At 43.3% G+C, this 27,500-nt stretch overlaps 3 protein-coding genes across 4 annotated transcripts in view; 2 read left to right on the top strand and 1 right to left on the bottom strand.

Moving 5' to 3' along the window:
- Window positions 1-4,937, top strand: part of LOC144537854 (cytochrome P450 3A40-like) — a 10,334-nt gene extending 5,397 nt beyond the window's left edge. Inside the window, exon 13 of the mRNA XM_078290655.1 lies at window positions 4,287-4,937. Coding sequence (XP_078146781.1) covers window positions 4,287-4,376 — 90 coding nt within the window. The 3' untranslated portion in view covers window positions 4,377-4,937. The remainder of the gene's footprint in view (window positions 1-4,286) is intronic.
- A 1,700-nt stretch (window positions 4,938-6,637) lies between these two features.
- foxk1 (forkhead box K1) lies at window positions 6,638-18,844 on the top strand. Of its 2 annotated transcripts, none has more exons than XM_071905368.2 (9): window positions 6,638-7,241; window positions 9,912-10,127; window positions 13,882-14,083; window positions 14,261-14,407; window positions 14,506-14,699; window positions 15,085-15,257; window positions 15,379-15,708; window positions 16,168-16,341; window positions 16,595-18,844. In XM_071905368.2, exons 1-9 carry the CDS (start codon window positions 6,805-6,807, stop codon window positions 16,831-16,833), a joined length of 2,112 nt encoding a protein of 703 aa, XP_071761469.1. In that variant the 5' UTR covers window positions 6,638-6,804; the 3' UTR covers window positions 16,834-18,844. The 2 variants fall into 2 exon arrangements, with proteins under 2 accessions (XP_071761469.1, XP_071761470.1); XM_071905369.2 differs by having other exon boundaries at window positions 15,379-15,660.
- A 1,536-nt stretch (window positions 18,845-20,380) lies between these two features.
- Window positions 20,381-27,500, bottom strand: part of radil (Ras association and DIL domains) — a 16,210-nt gene continuing 9,090 nt past the window's right edge. Inside the window, exons 15-21 of the mRNA XM_071905370.2 lie at window positions 26,224-26,396; window positions 25,478-25,628; window positions 24,511-24,737; window positions 23,551-23,875; window positions 21,877-22,016; window positions 20,823-20,962; window positions 20,381-20,480 (exon numbers count right to left, since the gene is read on the bottom strand). Of these exons, the coding sequence (XP_071761471.1) occupies window positions 20,381-20,480; window positions 20,823-20,962; window positions 21,877-22,016; window positions 23,551-23,875; window positions 24,511-24,737; window positions 25,478-25,628; window positions 26,224-26,396 (1,256 nt within the window). The remainder of the gene's footprint in view (window positions 20,481-20,822; window positions 20,963-21,876; window positions 22,017-23,550; window positions 23,876-24,510; window positions 24,738-25,477; window positions 25,629-26,223; window positions 26,397-27,500) is intronic.

Below are 27,500 nucleotides of genomic sequence, written 5' to 3' on the forward strand. Positions count from 1 at the left end.
CACTCTGTAATGCTGAGGCACATAACTATCTGTTTGTGTTTAGCATTATATTTGGTTGAGATACCAGATTCCATATTTTCGGGTTAATACAGTAATGACAAACAAACATTGCTGCTATTTCAGTCGCTGTTTTGGTTACAGAATTTTCCGAGTTATATGGTAAAGTTTTCTTTGTTCACCGAGAAGTGCACTTCTTGGTGAACTTCTCGCAGGAAACTACTGTTTGGGAGGGCGCCCAATGTGGTCGATGACGTCAACGATGATGTCATGGGCTATTCCATGTCCGTCTTCTAGCAGGATGTCTCAAAAAGTTGGGCACGGATTTGCACAATTTGCACCATTTGTGCAAATCCGTGCCCAACTTTTTGTCAAAATGTTACAGAGTGAAGGAAGACAGTCACCACCTTTTCTATCGGGGAGCAACTACACCGGACAGCAATGCCGGAGTCGGAACCAGTGTACACAATACCCTTTATTATAATATGGTAAAAGAATGACAATAGAAAAAAATACTCAAAAAAACAGTATAAAGTTTTAGTCCAGTGTCGTCTTTGTCCACCGGCGTCCCGAGTGGCAGGTACAGGCGGGGACTTGGACAGCCGGACCCGGAGACAGTTGACGCCCAACAGTTTAAGATTAAAAAAAACAACAAGAATATTGTCAGGGCGGTACACCCCACCCCAGTCAGTCTTTGGTTCTATTAGGGCTTAGTTGTTGACTCCAGTCTTAGGTACTAAATTTAGGACACACTACAATAGGTTTTGGACGGGAAGAATCACCAAAAATAACCCACGGCACACTAAGGGTTCAATGAAGGAACAATAACTCCGGAAAGTGAATACTACAACCACACTCCACACAAATTAAATCCACAACAGCCAAAACAAGAAAATAATAAGATCCAGTCCAAACCTACTGAAGTAATCCATATTACAACGACTTAATGCTAAAAACCCCAAACTTGATAAAAATATATTAAAAGAGTCAATAGAAGGAGCGCCAACTATAGCTGACGCCTTTTGGTGTAGTCTGTGGAGTCCGATATGAAGGTTGGTTATGGGCCAAGGAAGAACTGATTTACTTTTCATGTCAATTGATCAAAAGGGAGTGTGGTGGTGGGCGTGGCATATCACCAAAAGGTGCACAACTTCCTTGCGGAGTGTTGTCAGACATAGCGGAGGTTGTGCTCTACTGAGCACATTTTCTAGTTTTGATTTTGTATTGACATGAGTTATCCTCAGTTCTTTAAGTCACAGTTTTTATTTTCATTTTTCTTGTGTTGCACTTGTCCTGGTTGCACTGTAAATCAACTTGCCTTCTGAGTCAGCCTTCTACTTCACTATAGACCCTCAGGCTACAGCTATCTTGCAGGTCTCCTGCAATTATTTGCCATCACTGGCTATTGAAGCTCCTAAATTACTAATAACTCTTGCAACATTACAGGTGATGGAGATAGCCAACTCTAAGTCTGCTCAGTCACTCTCTGTCAATTATTCACCTGACCCTGCCTACCGTCATTGGCTCAACTCTCACACACTTACCTGTGACTCACTTGAAGGGATGTTAAAAGATTCTCATTGTATATTGTGGCTTCTTAAAACGTGTGGCACCACAGAGTGCAGAGAGAAAACCTACAGAGATGGGCTTCTTCCCCTATTTCTCTACTGAGACATGGACCCTCCTGGTTGCCGTCATCACACTGATCTTTGTGTAAGAGTCATTTTATAACACATCTCCAGTAATTTGTATTGTGTGTTTATGTATATATATATGTGTGTGTGTGTGTGTGTGTGTGTGTGTGTGTTCATACCATAAAGTTATATGAATGGAAATGAAAATATTTTCTTCTTCTCTTCTCTTCTCTTCTCTTCTCTTCTCTTCTCTTCTCTTCTCTTCTCTTCTCTTCTCTTCTCTTCTCTTCTCTTCTCTTCTCTGGCTCTCCTGCCCAAAAAAGGGGACCTAACTGACTTAAAAAACTGGAGGCCTGTGGCCTTACTCTCTGCAGACTACAAGCTGGCAGCTAAGTGCCTCGCCAATAGACTGAACAAATACATTGGGTCCGTGGTGCACCAGGACCAGTCTTATGGTGTACCAGGCCACTCAATGCTGGACAATCTGTTTTTAATAAGGGACATGCTGGACTTATCTGGGCAGGGAAACCTGGACTTTGGTGTTATCTCCTTGGATCAGGAGAAAGCTTTTGATAGAGTGGACCATGATTATCTCTTCAAAGTTTGGGCAGTATTTCATTTCTATTTTGAAAACATTGTATAATGATTAAGCTGATTAAGCTGGGGGGTGGCCTGTGTGGACCAGTCCAGGTAGATAGGGGGATTCGCCAGGGCTGCCTGCTGTCAGGTCAGCTTTACTCTTTGGCTATAGAGCCACTTCTGTGTTTGCTGCGGAAGAGGTTGCAGGGGATGTGTGCTCCAGAGTTAGGCCTGGGTAAGCCAGTCCATCTCTCTGCCCCTGGTCAGGGACAGGCAAGATGTTCAGGCAGTAGAGGATAGTCTTCAGGTTTATCAGGAAGCATCATCTGCTAGGGTGAACTGGACTAAATCAGAGGCACTGGGCGTGGTGTGGGGCTGAACCTCTACACCTACCAGGAGGTTTACAGTGGGCTCAGACAGGCATTAAACTGCTAAGAGTTTAGCTTGGAGCTGAAGGCTGGGTCACCAGGAATTGGGAGGGCATGTCACAGGCTATTGGGGCTAGGCTGGCGAAGCGGAAGTGTCTGCTTCCTAAACTGTCTTATAGGGGGAGGGTGTTGATTATTAACAACCTGGCGGCATCCTCCCTGTGGTACCGATTGGCAGTTCTCAACCCTCCAGGAGGCTTCTTAGCCTCCTAAAAGACAATGACTCCACTGAGGGGGAACAGAATCAAGGTGACGTCTTGCATAAACGCATACACAGCCACACACACACAAACACACACAAACACACACACACACACACACACAATTCAAAGCTGTTCTCAATCATGTCTCCTTTCTTTCCCCTCAGATTTAAAAGGTTTAAGCGATCATGAGATCCTTTCTCAGGCTATGATTTTCCTCTTTGCTGGCTATGAAACCAGCAGCAGTTCTCTCACTTTCTTGGCCTACAACCTGGCAACAAACCCTCACATCATGAAACGGCTGCAGGAGGAGATAGACTCCACCTTCCCTAACAAGGTACATAGGAAGTAGGGTAGGATCTCAAAAGTATCATCTAATTTTGCCAATTGTGCATTTACTACATTAAAAGGACCAGTTCAGTGGTCAGTTCAATTTGGTTCAAGGATATTGTAATTTATCAGCGTATACCAGTACCAGGGTTTGTACAACCCGTGCTAAAATTGTATAAAATTGTGTTTTTCTTAGCTCAATACCTCTGTCCACTCTCAGTGTATCCCTTCACCACTCGTGTTAGCTCTTAACTTTGCACAAGCCTAATATGTGTGAGTGGTGGGCTTCTCCTGTGAATAAGTAAGAATTGGTCACAGTAATGTGTGGGAATATGTGTGTGTGTGTGTGTGTCCGCGTGGTCAGGCTTCTGTCCAGTACCAGTCTCTGATGCGGCTGTACCCCATCGCCCCACGTCTGGAGCGCTTTGCCAAGGCAACCGTGGAGATCAATGGCTTGGTGATTCCAAAAGATATGGTTGTCATGGTACCCACATGGGTCCTGCACCGGGACCCTGATCTGTGGCCCGAGCCCGAGGAGTTCAAACCTGAGAGGTATGTGAATGATTTGTTTACATGCAAGGAACCCACACAGAGAGGGCCTGTACTGTATTATTATTATTATTTATATGTGTGTGTGTGTGTGTGTGTGTGTGTGTGTGTGCATGTGTACCCCCAGGTTCAGCAAGGAGAACAAGGAGACTATCGACCCCTACACCTACATGCCTTTCGGGGCAGGGCCCAGGAACTGTATTGGGATGCGATTTGCTCTGGTGCTGATGAAACTGGCCTTGGTGGAGATCCTGCAGAGCTTCAGCTTCTCTGTGTCTAAGGAGACAGAGGTGAGACCACAAATGTCCATCCTTCCACCGCTTATTATTGCTTTATTATTGGTGTGTGAGTACTCTGGTCCAAGATTATTCATTGCTAGTTGGACAATGATAGCAAAGGTTACATAATGTCAAAGGTATCAGCAGTTATAAACGTCTGTTTGTCAGTCCAAAGATCACTTCCTGACACAACACTTACAATACAACTTTAGCACATACAGTATGCACTAAAATGTCAAATAATGCATCTCTAATGGCTATCCACTCTTTGATACCGTTGCTACCTGCCAGGTTCCCTTTGAGATGGACTTTCAAGTCCTGCTAACGCCAAAACGACCAATCAAACTGAAGCTGGTGCCACGTTCTGACCCCTCAAGCTAGGAAACCAACAACAACAAGAGAAACACTGGCATCGGCCGGGGATACGCATGCATGCACACACACACACACACCACATACACACACACTGTACATCCATGTACTGATTTTTACCACAATATACTGTTCAGCTGAGTTGTGAAAATATAATGCATGATGAAAAAATAATGGATATTATGGATAATAATTAGAATTACTTGTATATATGAGTGAATACAAATAAAAAATAACTGAAACAAACAAAACACCATTTCATTTATTACTTATTATTACGGTACCGTGTACCTCTGTCTATCAGTTGCTCACCTCTGTTCTTTGTTCCTCTTGTTGTAAAGCTTTTACAAATATTCATCCTAAACTGAGTGATTGATACATAACCTAGAGAGTAGGTTTGTAGGTGCAACAAATTACTATGAAAATGTTTATAAAATAGCGCTGGGCCAAAGATATTTATATTTTATAATTAATCCTTAAATAATACTTTATCAAATCATTTGTGACTTTATGTGAAATATTTCTCATAAAGTCACAAAAATATTTCCAATGTTTTAGACAGGGTCATCCTATTTTTTTTTGTTAAACTAATAATAAAAAATAAAACTTTTTCCCCCCAAAACATTCAAAATGGTCTAGACAATTACTGATACATATGTGGAAAATGCGCCCTCATACCCACAATAAGGTTAAACTCAATATAGACAAGTATGAAGATTTGTTAAAAATGTGAGTGAACTTTATTTCCCAAGGAAATCAAATATTCAAAAAACGTGGTCAGTTTGGGGTATTATATTGATCAATATTTGTACTCTTATCAGTTGGGATTTAAATCTCTGGTCTGATTCCTGCTCCTCTGTGCCTTCCATGGGACACATGAACGAGTGAAAAGGTTAAACATGCCAGAAAACAATTAACTTTTGACCAGATATTTCAGTGATATCAATCAGAAAAGTGCGTGGAAATATGATAAGCAGCCTACTATCTACTTCTACTAATACTATCTACTTCTACTAATTACTTTGTTATTAGCATTGCTCTTTGGAGTGTAATAGTGTGTGCCTGTGTGTGTGTGTGTGTGTGTGTGGGGGGGGGGGGGGTTAAATGTAATGTCACTTCTGTCCCTTTGGATTTTATATCCCAACACCGCCCTCATGCGGACGGTGCGTTTTTCAGCGATGTCCTTTCATCGTCTATGCTCCTGTTCCTTATTGTTGATCCGTTATCCGAGTTTTCCCACCAGCTTGTTCTTTCCATGTTTATAAACAGAGAGAGGCCATAGAGATAAAAAAAATAAAAAATAAAAAATCTGAGGTGGGCAACCCGTAGCTATACAATAGACACCATATGTATCTAGCGTTGGGATTTGGAAAATGCAGTCATTCAGGTTGTCGATTACTAAAATTTAAATCAGTGATGCAGTCGGTAATTACACCAATCCAGTGCTGTAAAATGGATTACTTTTACTTATTTTTGATTACTTTGCTTACAATAATATGATGTGGGGTTAAACTATTTTTTTTTTATAAATACAATAGGTAGGCGTAATCTTATGGATGCGTTTTTAGTAATTGTAACTAATTGCAGTTAACAATTTCGCATTTTTCAGAGATTTCAAAGATTACTGCCATCCTGTTCCATTTTCTTTTTTTAAATTCACAGCCCTGCCTGTTTTCACAAGGTACGCGCCATTAGGAGATTCTGATGCTCTATTCACTATCCAGGAAGAAAAAAAGTGATAGTAATCCCACAAAAAAGTTTCAGTTTCTGTACGAATGCCACAGAAATCATAAGTCTCCATATGAATATTACAGGAACATTATAGCCGAGCGCACATGAACAACTCAAAGTGCTGAACACGACTGGGAAGGTCGGAATTGTCGAGTTGCCGAGATGTGACGTTCAGGGGGCGGAGAGCATGTAAGCAAGCATGTCAGTATCTTATAGTAACAATGACATAGGCCTAATTTATCACTATGTTATTGCTTGGAGCCCCATGTAAATAACCAGTATTGCTGCATGTCTCTATTTTCACACTTTGCTTAACATTTTTAGCGTCACAAATGTTTGTTTTACTGAATTCAGGCATCAAATACATGCCTTACATGGGCAAGTGAAACATCAGCCAGAAAAATAATTTTGTTATTGTGTCCAAGTTTTTATTATTTCCGACAAAAAACAATTGAATGCGCGACGACTCGGATTTACGACTTCCTATTTCGGAAGCAGCAGCTTACGAGACGCACCTGAAGGCAGCACAAGTCCCGTTCCCAAGGAAACTCCATCCCGGATCCTGTCACTTACCGGGAGTCCATGTTGTTCCGACAGCCACGGAGCGAGCAAGTGCCCTGGCCGAAAAACTCTCACGTTGCAACTCTGTGTGTGCGAGAAGTGTGTGTGTGCGAGAAGTGTGTGTGTGTTGACCCTCCGAAAGAAGATGGCAGACTACCGGGACGACACCGGAGCTCGTGCCCTCCTAGCTTTACAATCGGCACCATGCAGTCCCGTGCGCGTTGCGGTGACCTCGCACGCCTATCAGCCCGCCCTCGCCCTCTCAGGCCCCCCGATTATGGATGGCCGGGACGCCGGGATCCTTCCCGTGCGTCTAGCGTCCCATCCGCAGGCCTTGGCCAGGCTCGAGGGCCGGGACTTTGAGTTTGTCATGCGCCAGAGGACAGTCACCATAGGCCGGAACTCCTCTCACGGGTCCGTGGACATCAACATGGGCCATTCGAGCTTCATTTCGCGACGGCACCTGCAAATCACCTATGACGAGTCGAGTGGTTTCTCTCTCCGGTGTCTGGGCAAGAACGGCGTGTTCGTGGACGGGGTGTTTCAGCGGAGAGGAGCGCCGCCGCTGCTGCTGCCCCGAGAGTGAGTCCCGTCAGCTAGCATGGTCGCTACCAACAAGCTAATTATGGTAACCTAGTGCCTCGCTGCAGAGCCAGGTAGTTGCAGGCGAGTTAGCTCGGGGGTTCCCAAACTTTTTTTTTTTTTCCATGTCAAGGCTCCATAGATAGACAGACAACAGGCCACGGACCGACGTTTAAAAAGAGTTCGTCCCAGGGAGCCCCATCTGACAGGATAGTTGTTGTTAGATGTGATTTGGTACAGAATCGGACAACTGTAACGTTACTGTAGTGTTCTAGGTGGGGACAGTAAGCCTCTAATCAGAAGCCATTCCTGTAACATAATACACTGACCTGTCTTCAAATGAAATGAGAGTGAAATTAAACTATTCCTCATTTTGCTGTGGCCCCTCTGGAACCCCCTCAAGGACACCCACAGGTCCCCGGACCCCACTTTGTCAACTAGTGAATTAGCTAACTAGCTAGCTGCATTTGGCCTGCTAACACGCATAGCCAAGGAGCTAGTTAGCAAACTTGGAAAAAGAGCCGTTGGCCAGCTTGACATTTCGCAAGGAGACATGTTACAGTTAGTTATTTACCACTCTAAGTTAGATTTGGCTACCTAAAATTGCAGAACACCGAATTATTTTTATGTAATTATGTGTCTTGTGGTAAGTCAATGTATGTTATAATATCTTAACACTCATAATAATATAATATCTTACTGAAAGTATGGTAGTGAGAGGGGGCCTGTTGGTCAACGTGTCGCCGGCACGTAAACAGTAAATGTAAACAAACGCACCCTTGACAGCTCATCTCACTAGTTCTGTGTGTAGAGGTGTAGTAGGTTAGTATGAAAACTTGAAATGCACCTTATTTATCAACGGGAGTTTTTTTGTTTTTTTTTTGCTCTTTAAATACAAAGTTGAAATGTTACAGCACCATTGTCTAGTTTTAATGTTTTGTGTTTGTTTGATTTCATTAATTATCAGACAAACTGGAATCTTACTGCATGAGCCTAGAGACTGTATGTGTGTATGTGCGTGTGTGTGTGCGCGCGTGTGCATGTATTGGGGGTGGGTGGGTGGTGCCGTGCTCTTGTGTCCTCTGATTGGCTGTCAAGACTGTTTGGGGGTGTGTCAGGTTTTGATCAGGAAGTATAGGCTGACATCCTCATACCAGGCGCACATGGAGTAAACACAAGACATAAAAGCCATGTTCACAGTCAGGTTGGCCTGCGCTGTTCTGGCCCTGGTCATTCCTGTTCACAATGCACAGTTGCAGCATTTGTGGCGAATGGGTAATGCGGATGGCAGTTTTTGATTTGGTTTTGGGAAGGTTGTGTGATGATACATCTGGCACTGGAACTGTACTCAAATACCAAGCTTACATATTATCACCATAGTCTCAGATCTTGAACTGTAAGGAGTAGAATTTGAAGGACTTTTTGGGATGAGAAGTCTGTTCATGGATCCAACATTGGATTGGCCACAGCATTGTTTACATTTGCAGGAGACAACTGAAAGGGAAAATAGAAGGAAGAGTTCAGTTTTACATTTATCTTTTCAAATTGCCCCCCTGAATTTTAAAGCATTGGAAGCGAATGTTTTCAATATGCATTTGAGATTCTGTGATACACTGGTATAACTGTCTCAGACTGTCTAGAGTGTTTTTATTTGCCCCGCTCCACAGGGAGGTCAGAGTTCGAGGTCCGCTACAGAACAGCAGCCCTGGGGCTGGTAGGGGTTTAGTGTCTTGCTCAAGGACACTTCAGCAGGGCGGATGCTTGAGCCCGGGTCATCTAGTTGAAGCGTGGTTTCTCCTTTCACTATATCAACCTGCTGCCCATGCCTGCTGGGAGAAATTAAAACTTTTTGGAATTAGATTAGTCTTTACTCCTCCATTGTGCAATGTTTGCTCAATCCCTCACACATATAATTCTATTCAAGGGTTTTGTTTGGGCTTGTATTATCTTGGTCCTGACCTGATCCAAGCTTTTATTGCTTTGATTGTCCAGGCCTGCTAGAAGCAGGAGAGAGGAGGAACTACTATCTAGCCAGTGATCTGTTAAATATAGACTAGTCTATTTTTCTGTCCACAAAAGATGTTGACTATAGAAAATTATAGTTTATTAGTTTATATAAGTTAAAGTTATATTGCAAGAGTTTATTTATAAATCCCTATATATTCAGATCAGAAGAACATGTCATTACTTGAAGTTAATCATTTAATATTGTTAATTTAGAGGATCAGTGTGGGAAAGTCAAGTGTCATCATTGTGCCACCCAAGGACTTGCGTTACCCACTGTGCTTTAAAAAGTACTATAATCTGTTTTCATTTTTTTTGCTGTCAGTCATTTCGTAAGAGAAGATGTTTTTTCTTCAAAATGGTTGATATCTCTTTTTGAAATGAAACTCCTTTGTTATTCATGAAAACACTGCATGCTACCAACCACGTATGGCTAACATCTCTCCCTCTTCTCTCTCTCATCTTCTCCCTGCTTCCCCTCTCTCCTCTCCACTGTGTCTGTGCATCACATCTCTTTCTCCTCTGACTCTGTTGTCTTGTTCTTGGGTTCTATCTCTTTCCCTTATTGTCCCCATTCCTCTCCTGACTCCCATTTTCTCCCATCTTTCTCTTTCCCTCTCTCTTGCTGCCTCTGCCATCTCTCCCTCCTGCTGTTCTGCCCTCTAGGTGTGTGTTTCGTTTTCCCAGCACGGTTATAAAGATCCAGTTTCTGTCGCTCCTGGAGGCTGAGGAGCAGAGAGAGAAGGAGCATCCCTCTCCTCCCCCTCGCCCGCTTCTGCCCCACATCTCGCCCCTCAAAATCAGCATTCCCACAATGCAACAGCATGAAGAGCACATCAGGGCCTTCGGCTCCCCGCTGCCCTCACCCACAGGCACCATCAGGTAAGGATGGACACACAGACACACACACATGTAGATATGAGCACCCACAGGTGCACATAGATGCATGCAAAAACAATACTTCACATACACACATCGCATATACATAGGCACCTATCTCCAGATTGAGCAGAAATAGTAAATGTTTTCACATGTAAAGCATATGGAAGCAACTTCATAACAATAACAGCTCTTCAGTTTATTGTAACAACTTTTTACCTGTACTAGTCAAAGCTGGTAGGTAGATGTTGCTATGCTTAGTTTATGTTCAGTCTCCAGCTGTGAGGTCAAGCCCATAAATAATATTAATTGTGCAGTATTAGTTTTACATAGGCCTGCTCCATTAATAAAATGTTGTTTATTGACCTAGTTTTGTCTTTGGCATTCGGGGGTGAGTGTTAGTATTTTAGACTGCATTGCCATGTCAATGCTTGTCCTTTTTTGTTGGCAAGGCAGGAGGTAACTTGTGTGTCAAAACGGGTATCACTGAGGGAGGGATATAACCACATAACCACAAAAACAAGAGAGAAATGGCTGAGACTCCACTATAAGAACTTTTGTTAACTGATCAATAGAGGCAACACAAATACTTTTAAAGACTAGATACAAAATTATATAACAGCACTTAATACCTCTTAATTGTTTCTTTGCGTGTTTAACCTTCTTACCTTGTCTTGGGTCTGTGCACGTGTGTGTACATATTTTTGTTGTCGTCTGTGTGTACTTCCACAGATGTGATGATTTATATCAGTGGTTTTAAATCATGTGCCATCGTGACCCAAGACTCTGCAGGTTTTCATTCCAACCAAACACTACAGCAGCTCATTTCACTGATTAGTTACTGGTTAAAGGCGTTCTTATCAGTGAAATCAGCTGCTACAGTGTCTGGTTAGAATGAAAACCTGACTCTTTGGTCACGATGGCACATGGTTGAAAATCACTGCTCCATAACAGTACAGCGTGTGTGACTGACAAATGTGGTGGTGTGTGTGCCCTCTGGTGGTCTGTGCTTGTTCTTGCACCATGCATACCCACCAATGCGAGCTTGTGTATACACGCCTTATATGGAATGGCTGCAGCTTCCAGGCATGTGATTGGCTGTCAGGCAGATTGTTTTGCCTGTAGGCCGTTTTTCCGTCCATTCGTGGTTTCCTTTTCAGAGTCCCCTACCCCTCCCGCTCATCCCTCAACCCCTGTTCTCTCACACGTGGACACACACTCACACATAAAGTTAGACACTCATACATCTCTCCGGCACTTTCCCTGTGGCCTTTTTTGGGCAGATTGTTGTGGCTCCTTCTTTAGCAGTACCCACATACATACAAGGGAGGAGTATTGTGTAAACATGCTCACACTTAAAGCGGCAACAGTGTCTCTTCACATGGTGCTGAGAGTCACTTGACTTGTTAGACAACTTAATGTATGTAAACAACGCTTTCCCCATAGCATTTGTCTCTCCCTGCCAGACTTCATATTCATACTTCTGGCCCACGTGCGTGAAGTGTAGGGGGTTAAAGGGAGTGACAGAGGAAACGGAGACAACCCTAGCTCCTTCATGGAGGCAGACGTTACTTGTGTTGATGTTTGTGTGTGTTGAGCCACTCATACATTTTTTTTTACACGTTGAATGCCCCTCTGAAGGACAAGACCTCCCTATCCATCTCTGTTTGTCTGAACTCTCCTCCATTCTTCTACACTGCTTCTACCACTTGCAAAATGGAGCCTGCAGCCTAGCTTCCCCAGCCAAGACATACACACACATTCTCTCTCTCTTTCGTCTCTCTCTCTCACTCTCTTGCTCTCTCTCTCTCTCTCTCTCTCTCTCTCTCTCTCTCTCTCTCTGTCTTTCTCTTTCTCTTTCTTTCTCTCACTCTCACACTCTTGTAACTACGGTTCTCTGCTGCCAAAGGCAAATCAAAACACACACACTGACTCTCCCAGAAACCAGTGTTTATTTTACTAACAGAAGCAGGTGTGTGTTGTATAATAAGTTACTGGATTTTCCCTGTGTTCTCACTCAACAGCAACAGATAAAACCTAGTTAATAATTAACCTACTTTGGGTGTTTTTGTTCACTGTGTGTGTGCACGCTTGTGTGTGTTTTGTGATCACTTTATATACATAAAGCTCTAGTGACCTGAGCTATAGTCATCTTTCCAAACTAAACTTGGTGTGAGAGAGAAAGAGAAGAGTCTGTGTGGGCTGTTGCATGTCTACTCTGTAAATCGTATTTAAAACGTTTTTAAAGTACATGGGATTTGTCAGATCAAAATAAAATATAGGATCAGAAAGGTAAAGGGTTGGGAATTATTACTTCTGCTTCACTTCATTTTTTGCAGTCCTAATGAAATATGGCATATGAAATGACATAGTCATGTGTTTTCAGCATGGATTCTGACAATTTTTGGAATATTTATTTGTCCATTTAATATTGAAATTGAATTGTGGAATGGGAATTGTGGAGGAACTTACATAGGGAATTACTTGCCTGTACTTGCTCCATTATGTCAGCAGTTGTGACTTAAAGGGTAACTTCGGTATTTTTCAACCTGGACCCTATTTTCCCATCTTTTTGTGTCTAAGTGACTAAAGGGGACAACAATTTTTATGGAAAGGACCCTACAGAGAAATTAAACGTTTTTCTTTACCTTACGCTTGATCCGGTCTGTGTGTAACCAAGTCTCGCTCATGTCTCGCGAGAGTTGAGTTGTTGCAGGAAGTTACACACAGACAGGATCAAGCGAAACGTAAAGAAAAACGTTTCATTTCTCTGTACGGTCCTTTCCATAATGTTGTCAGACACTTATAATAACAATCTGAGCCTGTCAGTGGCAAAAACAAGCACTTTTAGCGGACGTACATTGACGGTGCGATTTGCCCCGTCGGATTACATTGCAGCTCGTTTCGCGGCTGCCGGCTGAAGCGATCTCGCTCAATACTGGACCAGTTTCAAAAATTGTTGTCCCCTTTAGTCACTTAGACACAAAAAGGTTGAAAAATACCGAAGTTACCCTTTAACTTGGTGTCCCAAGAGATTTTCTCTACCCTCATTAGGCCTTCATGTAGTAGTAGGTGGGTTAATTACAATCATGTAATGTTGATTTTTTTTTTCTCCATGATTGTAGTACTAGCTTTACTTTTTTTTTTTTTTTTTTTACAATTTCTGGGTTTGTTTGTGTAGTGATTTATTTGTGATTGAAAACAAGTTTTGATGGTGATACTTGGACTGACAGTTAGTGACAGTTAGAATGGGTTTTTTATGCATTTAGAGTCTTTAAAAGTCTTGATTACACTTGTAATGCATGTAAACACTGTAATAAAACAGACCTGTATTTTGGGTTGACAAAGTTTAAAAAAGCTAATTTTCAATTGGCAAGTCAAACTCTCTAAGAACATGTTTAAATACCCCAAATTAAGATAGTCAAATAAATTCTAGATTCTAAATAATTCTAAATAATTCTAGGTTGTATTTTTAAGAACCATTTCCCCAGTGGGAATTGGTAGAGCAAATCTGTGGTTCCAGGAGCCACAGTTAACATTGTTTTGATTTTCAACTAAAACTAAGCTGCTACATGATATTATGAAGCTGTGCATCGGCAGTTCCAGCTATGACCTGTATCGTTATTGATAGCTCATTCATTCAGGAGGGGGTAAAATTCAACTTCTTGCTTCGGTTCTTTTGACGCTGACAGCTGTAGTGCTTCCAGAAGTGGTCATTAGTGGTCATTAATACAGACTCTCTTCTCGACCTCTCCAGTGTTCCCAACTCCTGTCCGGCCAGTCCACGAGGGGCAGGGTCATCGGGGTATCGCTATGGACGCAATGTGACCTCTGACCTGCAGTTAGCAGCTGAGTATGCTGCCAAGGCTGTTTCTGAGCAGAGACGAGGCATCGCCGAGCAGCGGGGTGGGGGAGCTGAGCAGCGAGGGGAGTCGGCTGGCGGCGGCGACAGCCCCAAGGTGAAGACCCTGTAACATCAAAAGTTAACTGATTCCCCTGAGAACACAAATTGCTACTTCATTTTCAGTTTTCAAACAAGCTCCTTGTATGTGCTTGGGCACGTGTGCATGTGTGTTTGCATTTGTATGTGTGTGTGTGTGTGTGTGTGTGTAAATGCTGGTGTCTCTTTTGTCCAGGACGAGTCCAAGCCTCCTTATTCCTATGCCCAGCTGATAGTCCAGGCCATCTCTTCAGCCCCGGACAGACAGCTGACTCTCAGTGGCATCTACTCGCACATCACCAAACACTACCCCTACTACCGCACCGCAGACAAGGGCTGGCAGGTAAGGCTCCTCCAGGCGGGCATGTGTGGGTATCTTGATTCAAATTACAGAGTGACAGAATACAATGTGATTCACTTTGCCTCCCTCTGTCTGTCCAGAACTCAATCAGACACAACCTGTCTCTGAACCGCTACTTTCTGAAAGTGGCCCGCTCTCAGGATGAGCCTGGGAAAGGGAGTTTTTGGCGCGTGGACTCCGCCTCTGAGAGCAAGTTGGTGGAGCAGGCCTTCAGGAAAAGACGGCAAAGAGGGGTGGCTTGCTTCAGGACGCCCTTCGGACCCCTCTCTTCCAGGTAGGAGCTTCAGCATGTCACCGCTGACACACGCACTGTTTCTGCTGTTTTTTACTCACTTAACCCCTTTCCCTTCTCTCTGCTTCTCCTCCTGGCTATCATTTAATTGGATAGAACAAAGTAAGTCTGATTTCTAGATTATTATGTTCAGCAGGAGGTACCGGCAGTGGAGGGGTTCTACATGTTACTAGCTGTCTCTTGGTGTGTTAATAGCTGTTTTGTATGTTAAGTTTGTACATTCTGTGTACAAGTATGTCATGTTGTCAAAGTTTTGTCTTGGATATACAGTATATACAGTATATATCCACTGAAGAGCTCACTCTTTCCTTCGGTCTTTCTCTCTCCCTCTGCCTCCATCTCTTTCCCTTCACCCCCTCTTTTCCAGGAGTGCCCCAGCATCCCCCACCCACCAGGGCCTCCTCTCTCCTCCCTCCAGTGGGCTGCAGACCCCCGAGTGTCTGAGCAGAGAGGGCTCTCCTATCCCCCACGACCACCATGAGCAGCTCGCTAACAAACTGGCATCTGTACCCGAGTATAGGTACTCTCAGAGTGCCCCAGGTGAGCATGCATGCAGGCACGCATAAATACACACGAATCACACACAAAAATACACGCGAAAGGCCTTCATACGTACTATCAAACAGGTGAAATTGTTGTTTGTATGTGTCTCTCTCCCCAGGTTCTCCGGTCAGTGCTCAGCCTGTTATCATGGCAGCGCCCCCCCACCCAACGGCCCTGCCCCCAGGCCTGGGGAAAGCCCTCGCCTTTGTTCCTGGTGGCGGGGGCCAAGTCCAGCCCCTCCACGTGCTCCAGAACCCCCCACAGTCCTCTATCACCATGCTGCGGGTGGTGACCAGCGCCCCTCCGCCTTCCAACCCTCCGAATGGGTACAGCGCCTCCTCTGCTTGCACTACCACGCCGGGGCAGCAGGGAGGAGCTGAGGGCAACAGTGAGCTCAGAGGTATAGCCGCTGGAATGCCTTTTAGGAGTGCTTTTTCTGTATTACATGGTAAATTATTACATGATTCTAACATTATTACATTAGTTAGTCCAGTTTTCAACTTAATAACAATATCAACAATGTCAATATCCTCCTCATCAACAGTAACAGATGAGGAGGACAAAGTTTGGCTAGATTCATATCAAATTAATTCATTCATAAATTCATTTTGAATGTACCTGCTAATGCCGTCACCTTGCTGTTTCTCTGATATTTATACGATGAAACATCTCCACGTTTGTCAGTTTAGTGTGACAGTAGTGGTGACACTGAATCATCACATAGTTATCTTGCGCATCAATTGATCACTTAGATCGCTTGATTAATTGTAGTCCAGTTTTTCTGATTTGTATTCCATGTCTTTCAATATTGGGGAGGGGATAGTACAATGTGTGTGCACTTGCATAAGCATGTGAGAAGTTCTGTGTTTACATGTTTGGACTGTATGTATGTGTGCATTTCCATCAGAGGTCCAGCAGAACCGGGAGCGAGTGATCCAGACAGTGGACGGTGCAGGACAGGGTGTGGAGGGGCGGAGCCTGGCCCTGGGTTTACATCAACTTCCTGTTCGTCCTGTTACCCAGAATGGCAAACACACCACTGCCGCTGTTGCCACAGCAACCGGCCTTGCTAATGCCTATGGTAATTGTTACTTTGCAATCACTGCCACACACACTGCCCCAATCATATTGATGACCGTAGATTGATTACAGATTGTGTCAATAAAGATGAGGCTAAAGTTTACATCCCACCATCCCCACCATCATACTGGGGTTGCATGCAATTGTGCTTGTTTACATAGGTTACATACTAAGGTGTTTTTGATGCTCCAGTTGATTTTACATTGATTCAATATGACTTATCCTTCCTTTTTCCCTCCTTGTTTCCTTTCCAGGCCTCAGCAGTCCTCTCCAGATCCTGGCTGCCCAGGCCTCCAGCTCCCCCCCAGTGCTGGTGAGCAGACAGTCCAGTGCAGGAGCTGAAAGCCTTGCTGAGCAGCCAGGTGAGCCCCAGGCCAAGAGGTCTAAGATGGAGGATGAGGAGGGGACTGACTCTGCTCAGCCTCAAGTCACACCCGCCCAGCAGCCTGTCATCGTTGCCATGACATCACAAACCCACGACCCTAGGAAGTAAAACCCAGGGCCCCTGACCAGGTGCCTAAAGGACAGCCTCCTTATCAACCCCTAACTGCTTCGCCTTCTATACAGATTTGATATGGCTGCAGCCGACATGGCCAAAAACAGTCTAGGCAGCCTGTCTCAAACAGAAGGGAATTTTAATAGAAATATCATGTTTGGTCAAAAATAGATTAAAATGTTCAAATACACTCTGCATTGAAAAGCAAAAAGTAAATCTTTCAGGATTTTGCAGCTGTCTTTTTAATGTTATCTGTCATTCACAGACAACACAAACAGGTAAGAGCATTGAGCTTAATAGAGCATTTTACACACTCTGGTCCCTTCAGAGCTACTTAATCTCTGTGAATGGTGGAGGATATTTCTTGAATACAACCTCTCCTCCCTTCCTCTATTTGTTGAATCAAATGCATCAGTTACTATCACTTGTTGGCCAAAGAAATCGCCTGTCCTGCACCTCTTATTTGAGTCACTGCCTGAATTAAAAGCGGGGAAGGTGTGTTCAGAGAGGTGAAACGTTATACTTCTACAGATAAAACAGTGGTGATCAGAGCTATTGTGCAGCTTCGCACAGTTCTGGACAGAAGAGTAGGAAGGACTTGGTTGAATAGCCTCATGCAAGGTTGATGGGGCTTGGGAGAAGGGAGAGTATTTAGGAGGTGATTGAACACATTATTATGCAGTCCTTAACAGCTGAATAGAATGGAGTAGAGAGACAGAAGACAGCAGACAGGTTGTTGTATATCTTAGCAAAAAAAAGGAAAGGTGTTTGCCTTAAGGCCAAGACCAGAATCTTTTTCTTGCCTTCTCTTTAAAGAACAAGAGAGAGAAGGGCATTGTGTTTGGAGAAGAGATTGGAGAAAATCAGGAGAGAAATCCAGGAATAACAAAATCCAAACCAGCAGTTTCTAGTTCTCACTTCAGCTCAGCTCAGTTTGGTTTGTCAGTGTGAAGCCCCTCAGATTAAAGATATCCTTGGCGAAGGGGGAGAGGAGGTTGCAGCGAGGGGAGAAAACGGGGCGACTAGTGGGAGTTGATTGAAGTGGAGCTAACCTAATGTAGACAAACTGATTGTTGTTTTCGTTCTTGTTTCAGTAGTAGTAAAAGGAGAGATGGAACAGCCTGTGTGTACAGTTTTGTTTGTCTTAGCTCAGAAAAGCATTATTGTAATAATCCTTAAAGCCTTAAATGTTTCTACATTTTTTGTCATTTTATTTTAACCTTTAGACAGCTTTACCTTTTTAGAATGTTAACACAGCGCTTCTTTAACAGTACATGATCTGCTACACTACAATGGTGATGATGATGATGACGATGTTGCGTTAGTAGACTTCTGTCAGTTTTATCAGGGGAAGGGCGGGACCAACACATGACCACACAAATCTCACTCGGTTTCTTTTGTCTTTATTCATCCTTTCTTTATGCTACTTTCAACATCTTTTTCCTCTATTCTTAGCTCTTCATTCTTTCTTTCTTTTTATTTCTCCCTTTCTCTCATTCCCCCTATCTACCTCTCTCCCTTTCTTCAGCTGGCAGTCTTTTCTCCATCTTTGCAGTCTGAGGCATCAAGCTGTTGGCAATTCCTGTCACAGACACTGCCTTAATTAGATATTCTTCAGCACTTTCTCTCCCTTCTCTGTTCTTTTCACTTTCTCTCATTCTCACTCTGCCTTTAGCTTGTCCAAATGTCCTTCATACAGGCCTCATTTTTGCTGGCAATCAGGCACAATTTGCGCAAGATTCAGTGATTGTTGTTGCACATTAGAAAAATGAAACAAAAAAGATGCGTAATGATTGTATGCTGCTCTTTCTATCTGCTAAATGACAAAGCTATTAGAAGATATTTTTTTCCTATTTTGAAAAAAGAGAAAAAATATTTTGCTATCTAAGAACAGCTGTCATCAAACCGTAAACATTCTGGAAATAGAGGAGTATATATGTATTTTTAAATGTTCCTGTTTTTGTGATTTGTTAAAAAATGTGTAGCACAAATTAAAATTTCTCATTGACTTGAATGTCCCCCCCGTGTCTTCTTTCATGTGACCGTGTTGGGATAAGACTAAGCAGCAAAACTTAAGTATTCACCAATTCTTTATTCTTAAGTGCCGTCATTCTAAACAGTATAAATATTCAACAGAGAAGAACAGACATGCATGAAAGAAAAGCATTGATTGCATACAAATCATGGAACGCACAAAATAAAACAAATATTACTGCAAAGTGATGGAACAGAGTAAAACTAGATTTCAGTGTTAAACTGACAAGATATTAAAAAAAATTGATCTCCAGTAGTTCCCTATATGCATGTTTTCTTTTGGATGTCCAAAGAATACGTGACCAAGTGTTAAATATTTACAAACAAGTATTTACACCTTTTAACCAGATACATACAGAATATATTCACAACAAAAGCGTGGTTTATACACATAGGGATTGTGCATCTGAGTTCATGAGAAACACTTTTGATTAAAGCATGTTTTCTTGACGGCTGTATATGTTAGATGATTGATAAACGATGTCCCACAACAGCTGCACAATCCCTGCATGTGTGTCAAGCCTTGACAGTTCATCTTTTTTCCAGTGGAGGTAATGTAAAATGGTGAGGTTACATGTGAAATGCGAGAGCTGGGCTGCATCTTGACATTCTTGCGTTCACTTCCTCTCCTCAGCCTCTATCACCCACTCTCGAGTACAAAAGTCAACATTCATACACAATGGTTTAGTCCATTCAGCATACAGTGATAGTGCTTTGGGAGTCACTAACAACTGTAAAACGAGTTTATAAAAACATTCCATTCCAAAAGCACTATGTAAAACATCCAGGTTTCATCGAGGCTGTGTTTTCACTTTTCACTGTTTTTATCTCTGCAAACGGTTTTAGAGTTGTGATTAGGAAAAGTACATAATATCTTCAAGTTGCATCCAACAGTTTCAGAGTGCTGTGCCTTTGTCTATGAGAGTCGGGTAGCTAATTTACCATGCCACGTTTGGAGTTACTACTGCAAATTGTTCCAAAACTGTTGGATTAAAATATATTGTTAGCTGAGTTGAAAACGTAGCCCAGGGGAGTCCAGTGTGCACTCATGCTCCAAGGGCTGACTGGTAAGAAATGAAGACCCTACAATCTACTGTGCTTTAAACCACATCAGACTGCATACTGGCTGATTACACCTAGCCCACCTCAACTGCTGATTGGTTAGGCAAATCCCTCTCATGTGGTAGGTTGGGAGTTCTGTCTGTCACAGGAACCCAGTAGGAGTAGACGTTAGGGAGGCAGGTCCTGCTGGAGTGGATCTCCAATTTGATTGCTTGGCTTTGTGCTGATGCTAGGGTTCACATTCATATTTCATGACTAGTGTGTGTGTGTGTGCATGAGTATGTATACGTGTGTGTTTGTGTGCATGTGTGGCTGTGCCTGTGTATATCCTTTTCATCACTGCAGATACCCCTCTCTCCCATCACCTCGCTCTCCTTCATTGCCTATCCTGTGTAGTGTGTGTGTGTGTGTGTGTGTGTGTTAGGAGGGCAGGAGCGCTGGGAGGCGGTCAGCAGGAAGAGGCACTGATCTTCTCTGAGACCTCCAGGTCAGATTTGGCTACCAGGAAACGCAGCCGCCCCCCTCCCAGCCGAATCAGATCCACCGCACTGTACAGAGCATCGAGGAGGGAGAGGAGAGGGAGAGAGAGAGAGAGAGAGAGAGAGAAAGAATCCAGTTACATGAAGCTCAGCAGAGACAGAGAACGGATGAAGGAGCATCACTGTCTGGGCTGGGACCAATCAATCACAGTAATCAATTGTCTCAAGAGGTTGACAGCCCCGGGTGTGGTTAACGCTGTGGGGAGACTGCTGACTGCGCCATCAATATCAATATCACCCATCAGTCCCCCATCACCAGCACCCTCATTATAATCATCATATTTACATGCATTGTCACTGTCTCTGCTCTGCCACCATCACTGTCCCATCTTCATCCTCCACCCTCCTCACCTCTGGTAGTCTGCTCCTATCAGGCTGGTGCCGTTGACAGCCAGGATGCGGTCTCCGATCCTCAGTCTGCCGTCGGAGGCAGCAGGCCCGTCAGGGATCAGAGTCCGGATGTAAATACCTGGAGCATTGAGAGGAGTGTGCTGCAGGGAGGACATGTGTTAGTGTACGTGTGTGTGTCCATTCTTTTGTTATATACAGTATGTGGCCTCACTGTCAGCGGGGATTAAACATGGCTTTTAATGTCTTTTATCGACTTATTTTAACACCAGGGGCCAGTTGCATAAACTTAGTCTAAGCCTTAGACTGGTCTTAGGTTCTCAGGTTAGACTAGTCTGCTTAAGACCGTCTGTTGTTGAATATTAAGACTGACTTATTTTGAGGTTTTTGGACAGTCCCGAAATTGGAACGTTTGTCCCGTGTCCCGCACGTCATAAGCAGTGTCCCGCATTTCAATGATTAGGCCTATATATTTTTTTTTTTTAGTAAACACCATACTTATATATTTAACCGTGCATTTTCTAGTCGCTACTTAAGGAAACTGGTCTGTTTATCCCTCCTATTCTTGCATAAAATGTGATTTTCAACCAAACTATTAGCCTATTATATTTAATTCATTATATTTATTGGATCGAATAGGTCCTAGTGTCATTAAACATTTCATAAAGCCTACCGATGATTTAAAGCAGGTTAATATCCAACGCCACTGCAAATAAGCATTCCGTCTAATATTAAATCAATATTTATATAGCCTAATAATAGTAATTTCTCTCTCTCCCACTGTCCCGCATTGTCCTGCAAAATCACGTCTGCTGTCCTGCAACGGAACAATTAAAAGGTGGTCACCCTAGGCCCAAAGTAGTGAACTGCCTGATACTCAAAGGCAAAAACACACTAATGAGACTGTTGGATGGACAGGTGAGATGAAGTGTTTTGCTAAACTTATTCCTTAAATCTGTTTTAAAACATTTACAAACAAGAAAGAGAAAACTTTTGCAAAGTGTGTATTCAAACTGTGTGTGTGTTCATGTGCATGAGTGTGTGTGAGTCTACTTACCAGGCCATCTATGAGTCCCATGCCCAGTCCGTAGGGTCCCTTGTCCAGTTCCACTACAAACACCACACACAAGTCATCAGGAAGGGGAGGGGCGCCAGGGGAGGGTACAGGGAAAGGAAAGTCACACCCACTAATACACCCTGCAGAGGAACACACACACCCAAACGCACACACACAAACACACAGGGTCTCGCTATGGGGTTGGACAAACACACAAGAGCTACAGTATCTTGCTGTGCAGAAGACACACACAGATGCTACAGTTTACACACACTACCACACACACAGCTATTAAATCACTGGGATGCATGCAAAGGTACAGCGGCACTTCTTACAACAGCCTGCAGGTGTCACACTCACTACATATCATATAAGGAAGCACAGTAAAGATACTGTACTGTCACACACGGTCATATGAAACACAGATATGACTACTCAGGCTCAAGCATTTTAACTGCAGTAGAACTGCTTTGAGACTTCTACACTGATCTGTTATCCAAAGAAGCAGAATGAACTAAATGTGGCAATGCAAAATAAAATAATTTAGAGCTCCATTCATTTTATGCAATTGTTAATAACGTCATATTTCTATGTTCTACTGTTCTACTTTTAAAATGATAGAGTGAAGGAGCACAACAAGAGAGAGATGCAGAGAGGACAACCCATTAAATATATGTACTGATGGTATTGTAAGTTGCTTTGGATAAAAGCATCCACCAAATGGCATCTGTCCAGTGTTGGATCATTTCATTTGCCATTTATCACAACATATGCCAACTGTTGGGCACTTTTATCCAAAGTGCCTTACAGTACCATGAGTGTGTATATTTTTAGCAAGAGTGGAAGAAGAATTTCATTCTGACACTATGACCTTTATCTATGTCTCAGCATGTATATATATTTAATATTGATTTATATCAGTGCATAATGTAGTTTATTTACAATATCCAGTCTAAATGATTGATATAATGTTGTATTGCATAAATATGTGTATATGTTTTGTATATTGTGTGTACTAATGCATAATCAGTGTTAGGGTTAATGCATTACAAAGTAATACATTACTGTAATCACATTACTTTTTCCTGTTACAGAGTAAAGTAAGCCATTATTGTTCCAATTTCAGTAATCATATTACAGTTACTGATCTAACAGATTATTACTTGCATTACATTATTTAGCCTCTTTAACCTATTTATTATTTATTTATTTATTTATTTATTATTATTTAGTTTAATATCTATCGAAAGTTTCCCCTCATCTTATCCTGACTTCAAGTCGTGTCGGAAATATTGGAATTATGAGTAGAGCGCACATGAACAAGCCAACAAAGTGTTAAATACGACTTGGAAAGTCTGAATTTAATGCTGTAGGCTCTCTCTTTATTAAAAACCTTGAAATAAAGATTTTGTGTCTGTCATTATCTAGACTACTTCTACTGGTAATATTGGCCCAATGAACACAAGTAAGCCTAGCACAATTGTTTTAGGGTGTAATGCAACAGTAACGAGTAGTGTAACTAATTACTTTTCTCAGGGAGTAATAAGTAAAGTAATTCATTACTTTTAGAAAGGTTGAAAAGTAACGTGTCATTTATTACTTTTTTTCCTGTAACGACCCAACACTGTATAATACACTACATGGGTATACAAGGATCTATATAACGCAGCCTACCCTCCAGTCCATTAGTGATGAGTCCGTTGGTCTTCTTACACTCTGCCACAGTCCTGCTGCTGCAGCCGTTAGTCTGGGTGGTGTGGCCTATGATTGGCCCAGGCCCGCCCCCTTCCGGGTACAACGGGGTATTGGGAGGGGTCAAGAGGCAGGAAGGGTCTGGATTTGCTGGTCGAGGGTGGTGGATAGTGCCATTCCTTCTGAGGCTGCAGTGTGATTGGCCAGAAGGTCTGTCTCTTCCTCTCTCCTCCCCCGTCTCCCCCACCGCTTCATCCCCAGGACCCCCAGAACGGGGGCTGCTGTGGGTTGGAGGCAGCAACTCCCTCTGTGGTGGGACGGGACAGAATGAGGACATTACAAGTCACTCCAAGGTTTATAATGAGGGCGCATATGGATAGCAAACAGCATATTCCTATTATTTTTAATCTCTGTTAGAGTATTCTTGTTTCAATACACACATTTTTTTCCCCCAAAAAAGCCTTGTGTCTGGATACAATGCTCCAAATAAAGAGTATGAATGCAAGATCACTGTGTAGCCCAATTTACCATCAGACATACCACATAGATAGACATTATTGGTGTATTTGTACATGTGTGTATGAGGGTGCAGTGTGTGTGTGTGTATATGAGGGTGCAGTAACACTAGGGATTATGGTCCAGTCAGCCGTTCCCACTAATTAGACAGCCTAAAGACTAATCAGATTAACCATGATTTAACCATGTCTAGGTTTCTGTGTGTGTGTGTGTGTGTGTGTGTTTGTTGGCTGGAGTAGAGTTTTTTTGTCTTTCATCTGTGGGATTATGAGGAACTCCTCAAGAACCACAGCTGCTGAGGCACATGGCCTGGATTACTGCTAGGTGAGTGTGTGTATATGTGTGTATCTGAGTGTATGTGTGTGTGTGTGTGTGTGTGTGTGTGTGCGCGCGCATATCTATCGTCTTTCGCAGTGAGGGGCTGACCTGAACGTCCGGCCAGTCGGCTGTGTTGGTTCCGTTGGAGTGTGTGTGCACGGTGGGAGCGGCGGTGTGTGTTTGCGTCTTGGTGCGCAGCCCCCAGAGGTAGTGGCGTATGTAGAGCAGCTGCCGGTAGATGCTGTCTTCCACACACTCGCTGTCTAGATCCACTCTGAAGCCCGCACTGGGCAGCACTATGGGAGGGTGGTTCTCAAAGCTCTCCAGGAGGTCCACTAAACACACACACACACACACACACACAAACGCATGTTAATACACACTGACAAAATGCTCAAGGTTTATGCAACAACATCATTTTGGTAATGCGCTCTATTGAAAACAGTTCAAAAACAAAAGAAGATCTGGTCGTTCTGTCTTAAGGCATGCCTAGTGCAGCAGGCTGAACTGAAAGACATGCCAATGCTCTCTCACACACACACACACACACACACACACATACACACATACACACACACAAACATCAGCTTGGAGCCAGACCTCATAGTCTCGCAATCCCCTTTGCCCATATTTGAAGTGTCAAGTCATTAATAATTAATAGGTAAGATACGATTTTCTGCTTTGACAGTGATGTTCTTTGTTTCCCCCAAACAGTGAACTAGGTTGAAGGGGTAAATTAATGCAAATCTACATCGATTGGAGCACAGAGACATGAATGCACTTGTTCATTTGCGCTCTATAGCTTACAGGAAGAAGATGCCCTCCGGCCCCTGTAGCTATCAGACAGCTGACCTTTAGCTTAAATATGCTTTTTCCAGCTGCCATAATCATCCAATGATGAGTTTAAATCAATTGAGATACAGTGCTGTATAGAACTACAGGCTAAACATGACTTTCTGACAGACAATGCGAGGGCTTTAAATTGCCACAATTTTCAGTCAGTTTTACTGGCCAAAAAAATCAGAAGCCACACTCACACACTCACTTGCATGCACACACACACTCACACACCTACCTGTTCTGTATATATAAGCCTCGTCCTCACTGCTGGGCTGCCAAACTGGGACGGGGCCTATCTCTGCTGTGAGCTGGTACTGGGTGAGAAGCCTGTGCAGCTGGACTGGCTTCAGAGTGGAGTGCTCACTGGACAACACCCTCCAACTCAACTGCACACACGGAAGAGAGAAAAGTAGCAGTGAAGGGGAGAGGGAGGAGGATGGGAAACAAAGCGTGACACAGCGAGCAACACAGTCAAGTCTCCGGAAGCCCATTCATTTGTTATAGAGCTGAACGACCAGGGAAACTCGTCTTATATGTGGACGAGCTGAGAAAAGTCGGTCACAGCTGAACTTTTCACAGTCATCGGCCGTCAACAGCCAATCAGAAGTCTGTGCTTCCTTGTTTCCCTTCCCATGTGATTTGGTTTCATGAACAGTAGTTCCGCCTGGCAAGTACAAAATGTCTGAGAAGTAACCGCCATTCAAAGCTTCCCAGTTCCTTACAATTTTTATTTGAAAAACTACATGAACAAACATCTCAAAAACCATGCTTAGGGAACGGTTGCATCCATCATTGGGGTCGATGGTAAACTCTGAGGTATTGTTACTGAGTTTTTTCTGTTCACAGTATTTTCGATTAATGCTACTTTGTAAACGCTAGCTAACTATGTTAACTCATCAACGATACAAAGATATGAAAGGCAATACCAAAACAGTGAAAAATACATAATTTGTGTAATGTGTGTGTGTGTGTGTTTGCTACCTGTGTGAGCTGTTGGGGGGGCGTGGCCAATATGGACACAGAGCTGTTGAGTTTGGTGAAGAATTTGTCAGCCAGGTGTCCCAGGCCGGACCTGCTGGCCCACTCCATAACCATCCTCACACACGCCTGAATCTGCAACACCTTGGAGCGCTGGAACCAACCCCGGGACGGACCTACACACACACACACACACACACACACACGCACACACACACACACACACACACACACACACACACAGATATGATGTACAGAATGGTAATGGGAGCAAATGATCAGGGTTGGCTTGAAGTCTTACGGAGTGTTTGGATAGTTCATCAGACACTGCAGTAGAATTCTGCTTTATGGTGTTTTAGGGTGTGTGTGTGCATATGTGTGTGTGTGTGTGTGTGTGTGAGAGAGAGAGAGAGAGAGAGAGAGAGAGACAGAGACAGAGACAGTGGTAGAGGACAGGAGAGACAGTGTGTGTATGCATGTGTTTCTGTATGTGTGTGTGTGTATTCTATAGCAATAGAGACATTAATTTTTAAGTAAGTTGATATTGAAGTCAATGAAACAATGGCAACACCCACCAGTCGCCTGCTCCTCACAGAATACAAATAGACCACTGCAGAGAGGCACAGCCGAGCGGGTTTGTGTTTTACTGCACAACACACCAGCATACTGAATGCATTCATCACCCTGTCGATCCCTTTCTGTCTCTGTATCACATCAGAGGCCTGAGAGGAAGTTTCATGGTAAGCTGAGCGGGTGGTTACTCTAAATCTCGCACCTGTCAAGTTTAGCGTTCCGTAGTTTATCAATCTGTTTTTCCATTACCTCTCTGCACTCATAATTCCTCCTTAAGCTTTGTCAAATGCCCCCGACTTGAGCGCTTGCCTCTGTAGGGTTTTGTAGAAACACAAACAATATACAAACAACTGCACATGTCCCTGCAAAATGTCTTTCTCCTCAAGCTCGACTTCAGCCAGACAATGAACTAGCAGTATTACATTGCTGGACATGTGCAGAGAGCAGATGAATAGTGAGACTACTAGGTGAACACCTCAGATATTCAGCCATATGTCTTGGATGTACACACACACACACACACACACACACACACTCACACATACTACCCTCTGTAATAGGCTTATGTCTAGGCATATAGTAATCTATATGAGGCACAGACAAACAGACGAGGCATCTCTTAACCTCTTAGCAAAGGTGACATAATGCTTCATAGTGGCTAATTCACACACACACACACACACACACACACACACACACACACCTAC

The sequence above is a fragment of the Centroberyx gerrardi genome, chromosome 3, assembly GCF_048128805.1.
Source record: "Centroberyx gerrardi isolate f3 chromosome 3, fCenGer3.hap1.cur.20231027, whole genome shotgun sequence".
Lineage (NCBI taxonomy): Eukaryota > Metazoa > Chordata > Actinopteri > Beryciformes > Berycidae > Centroberyx > Centroberyx gerrardi.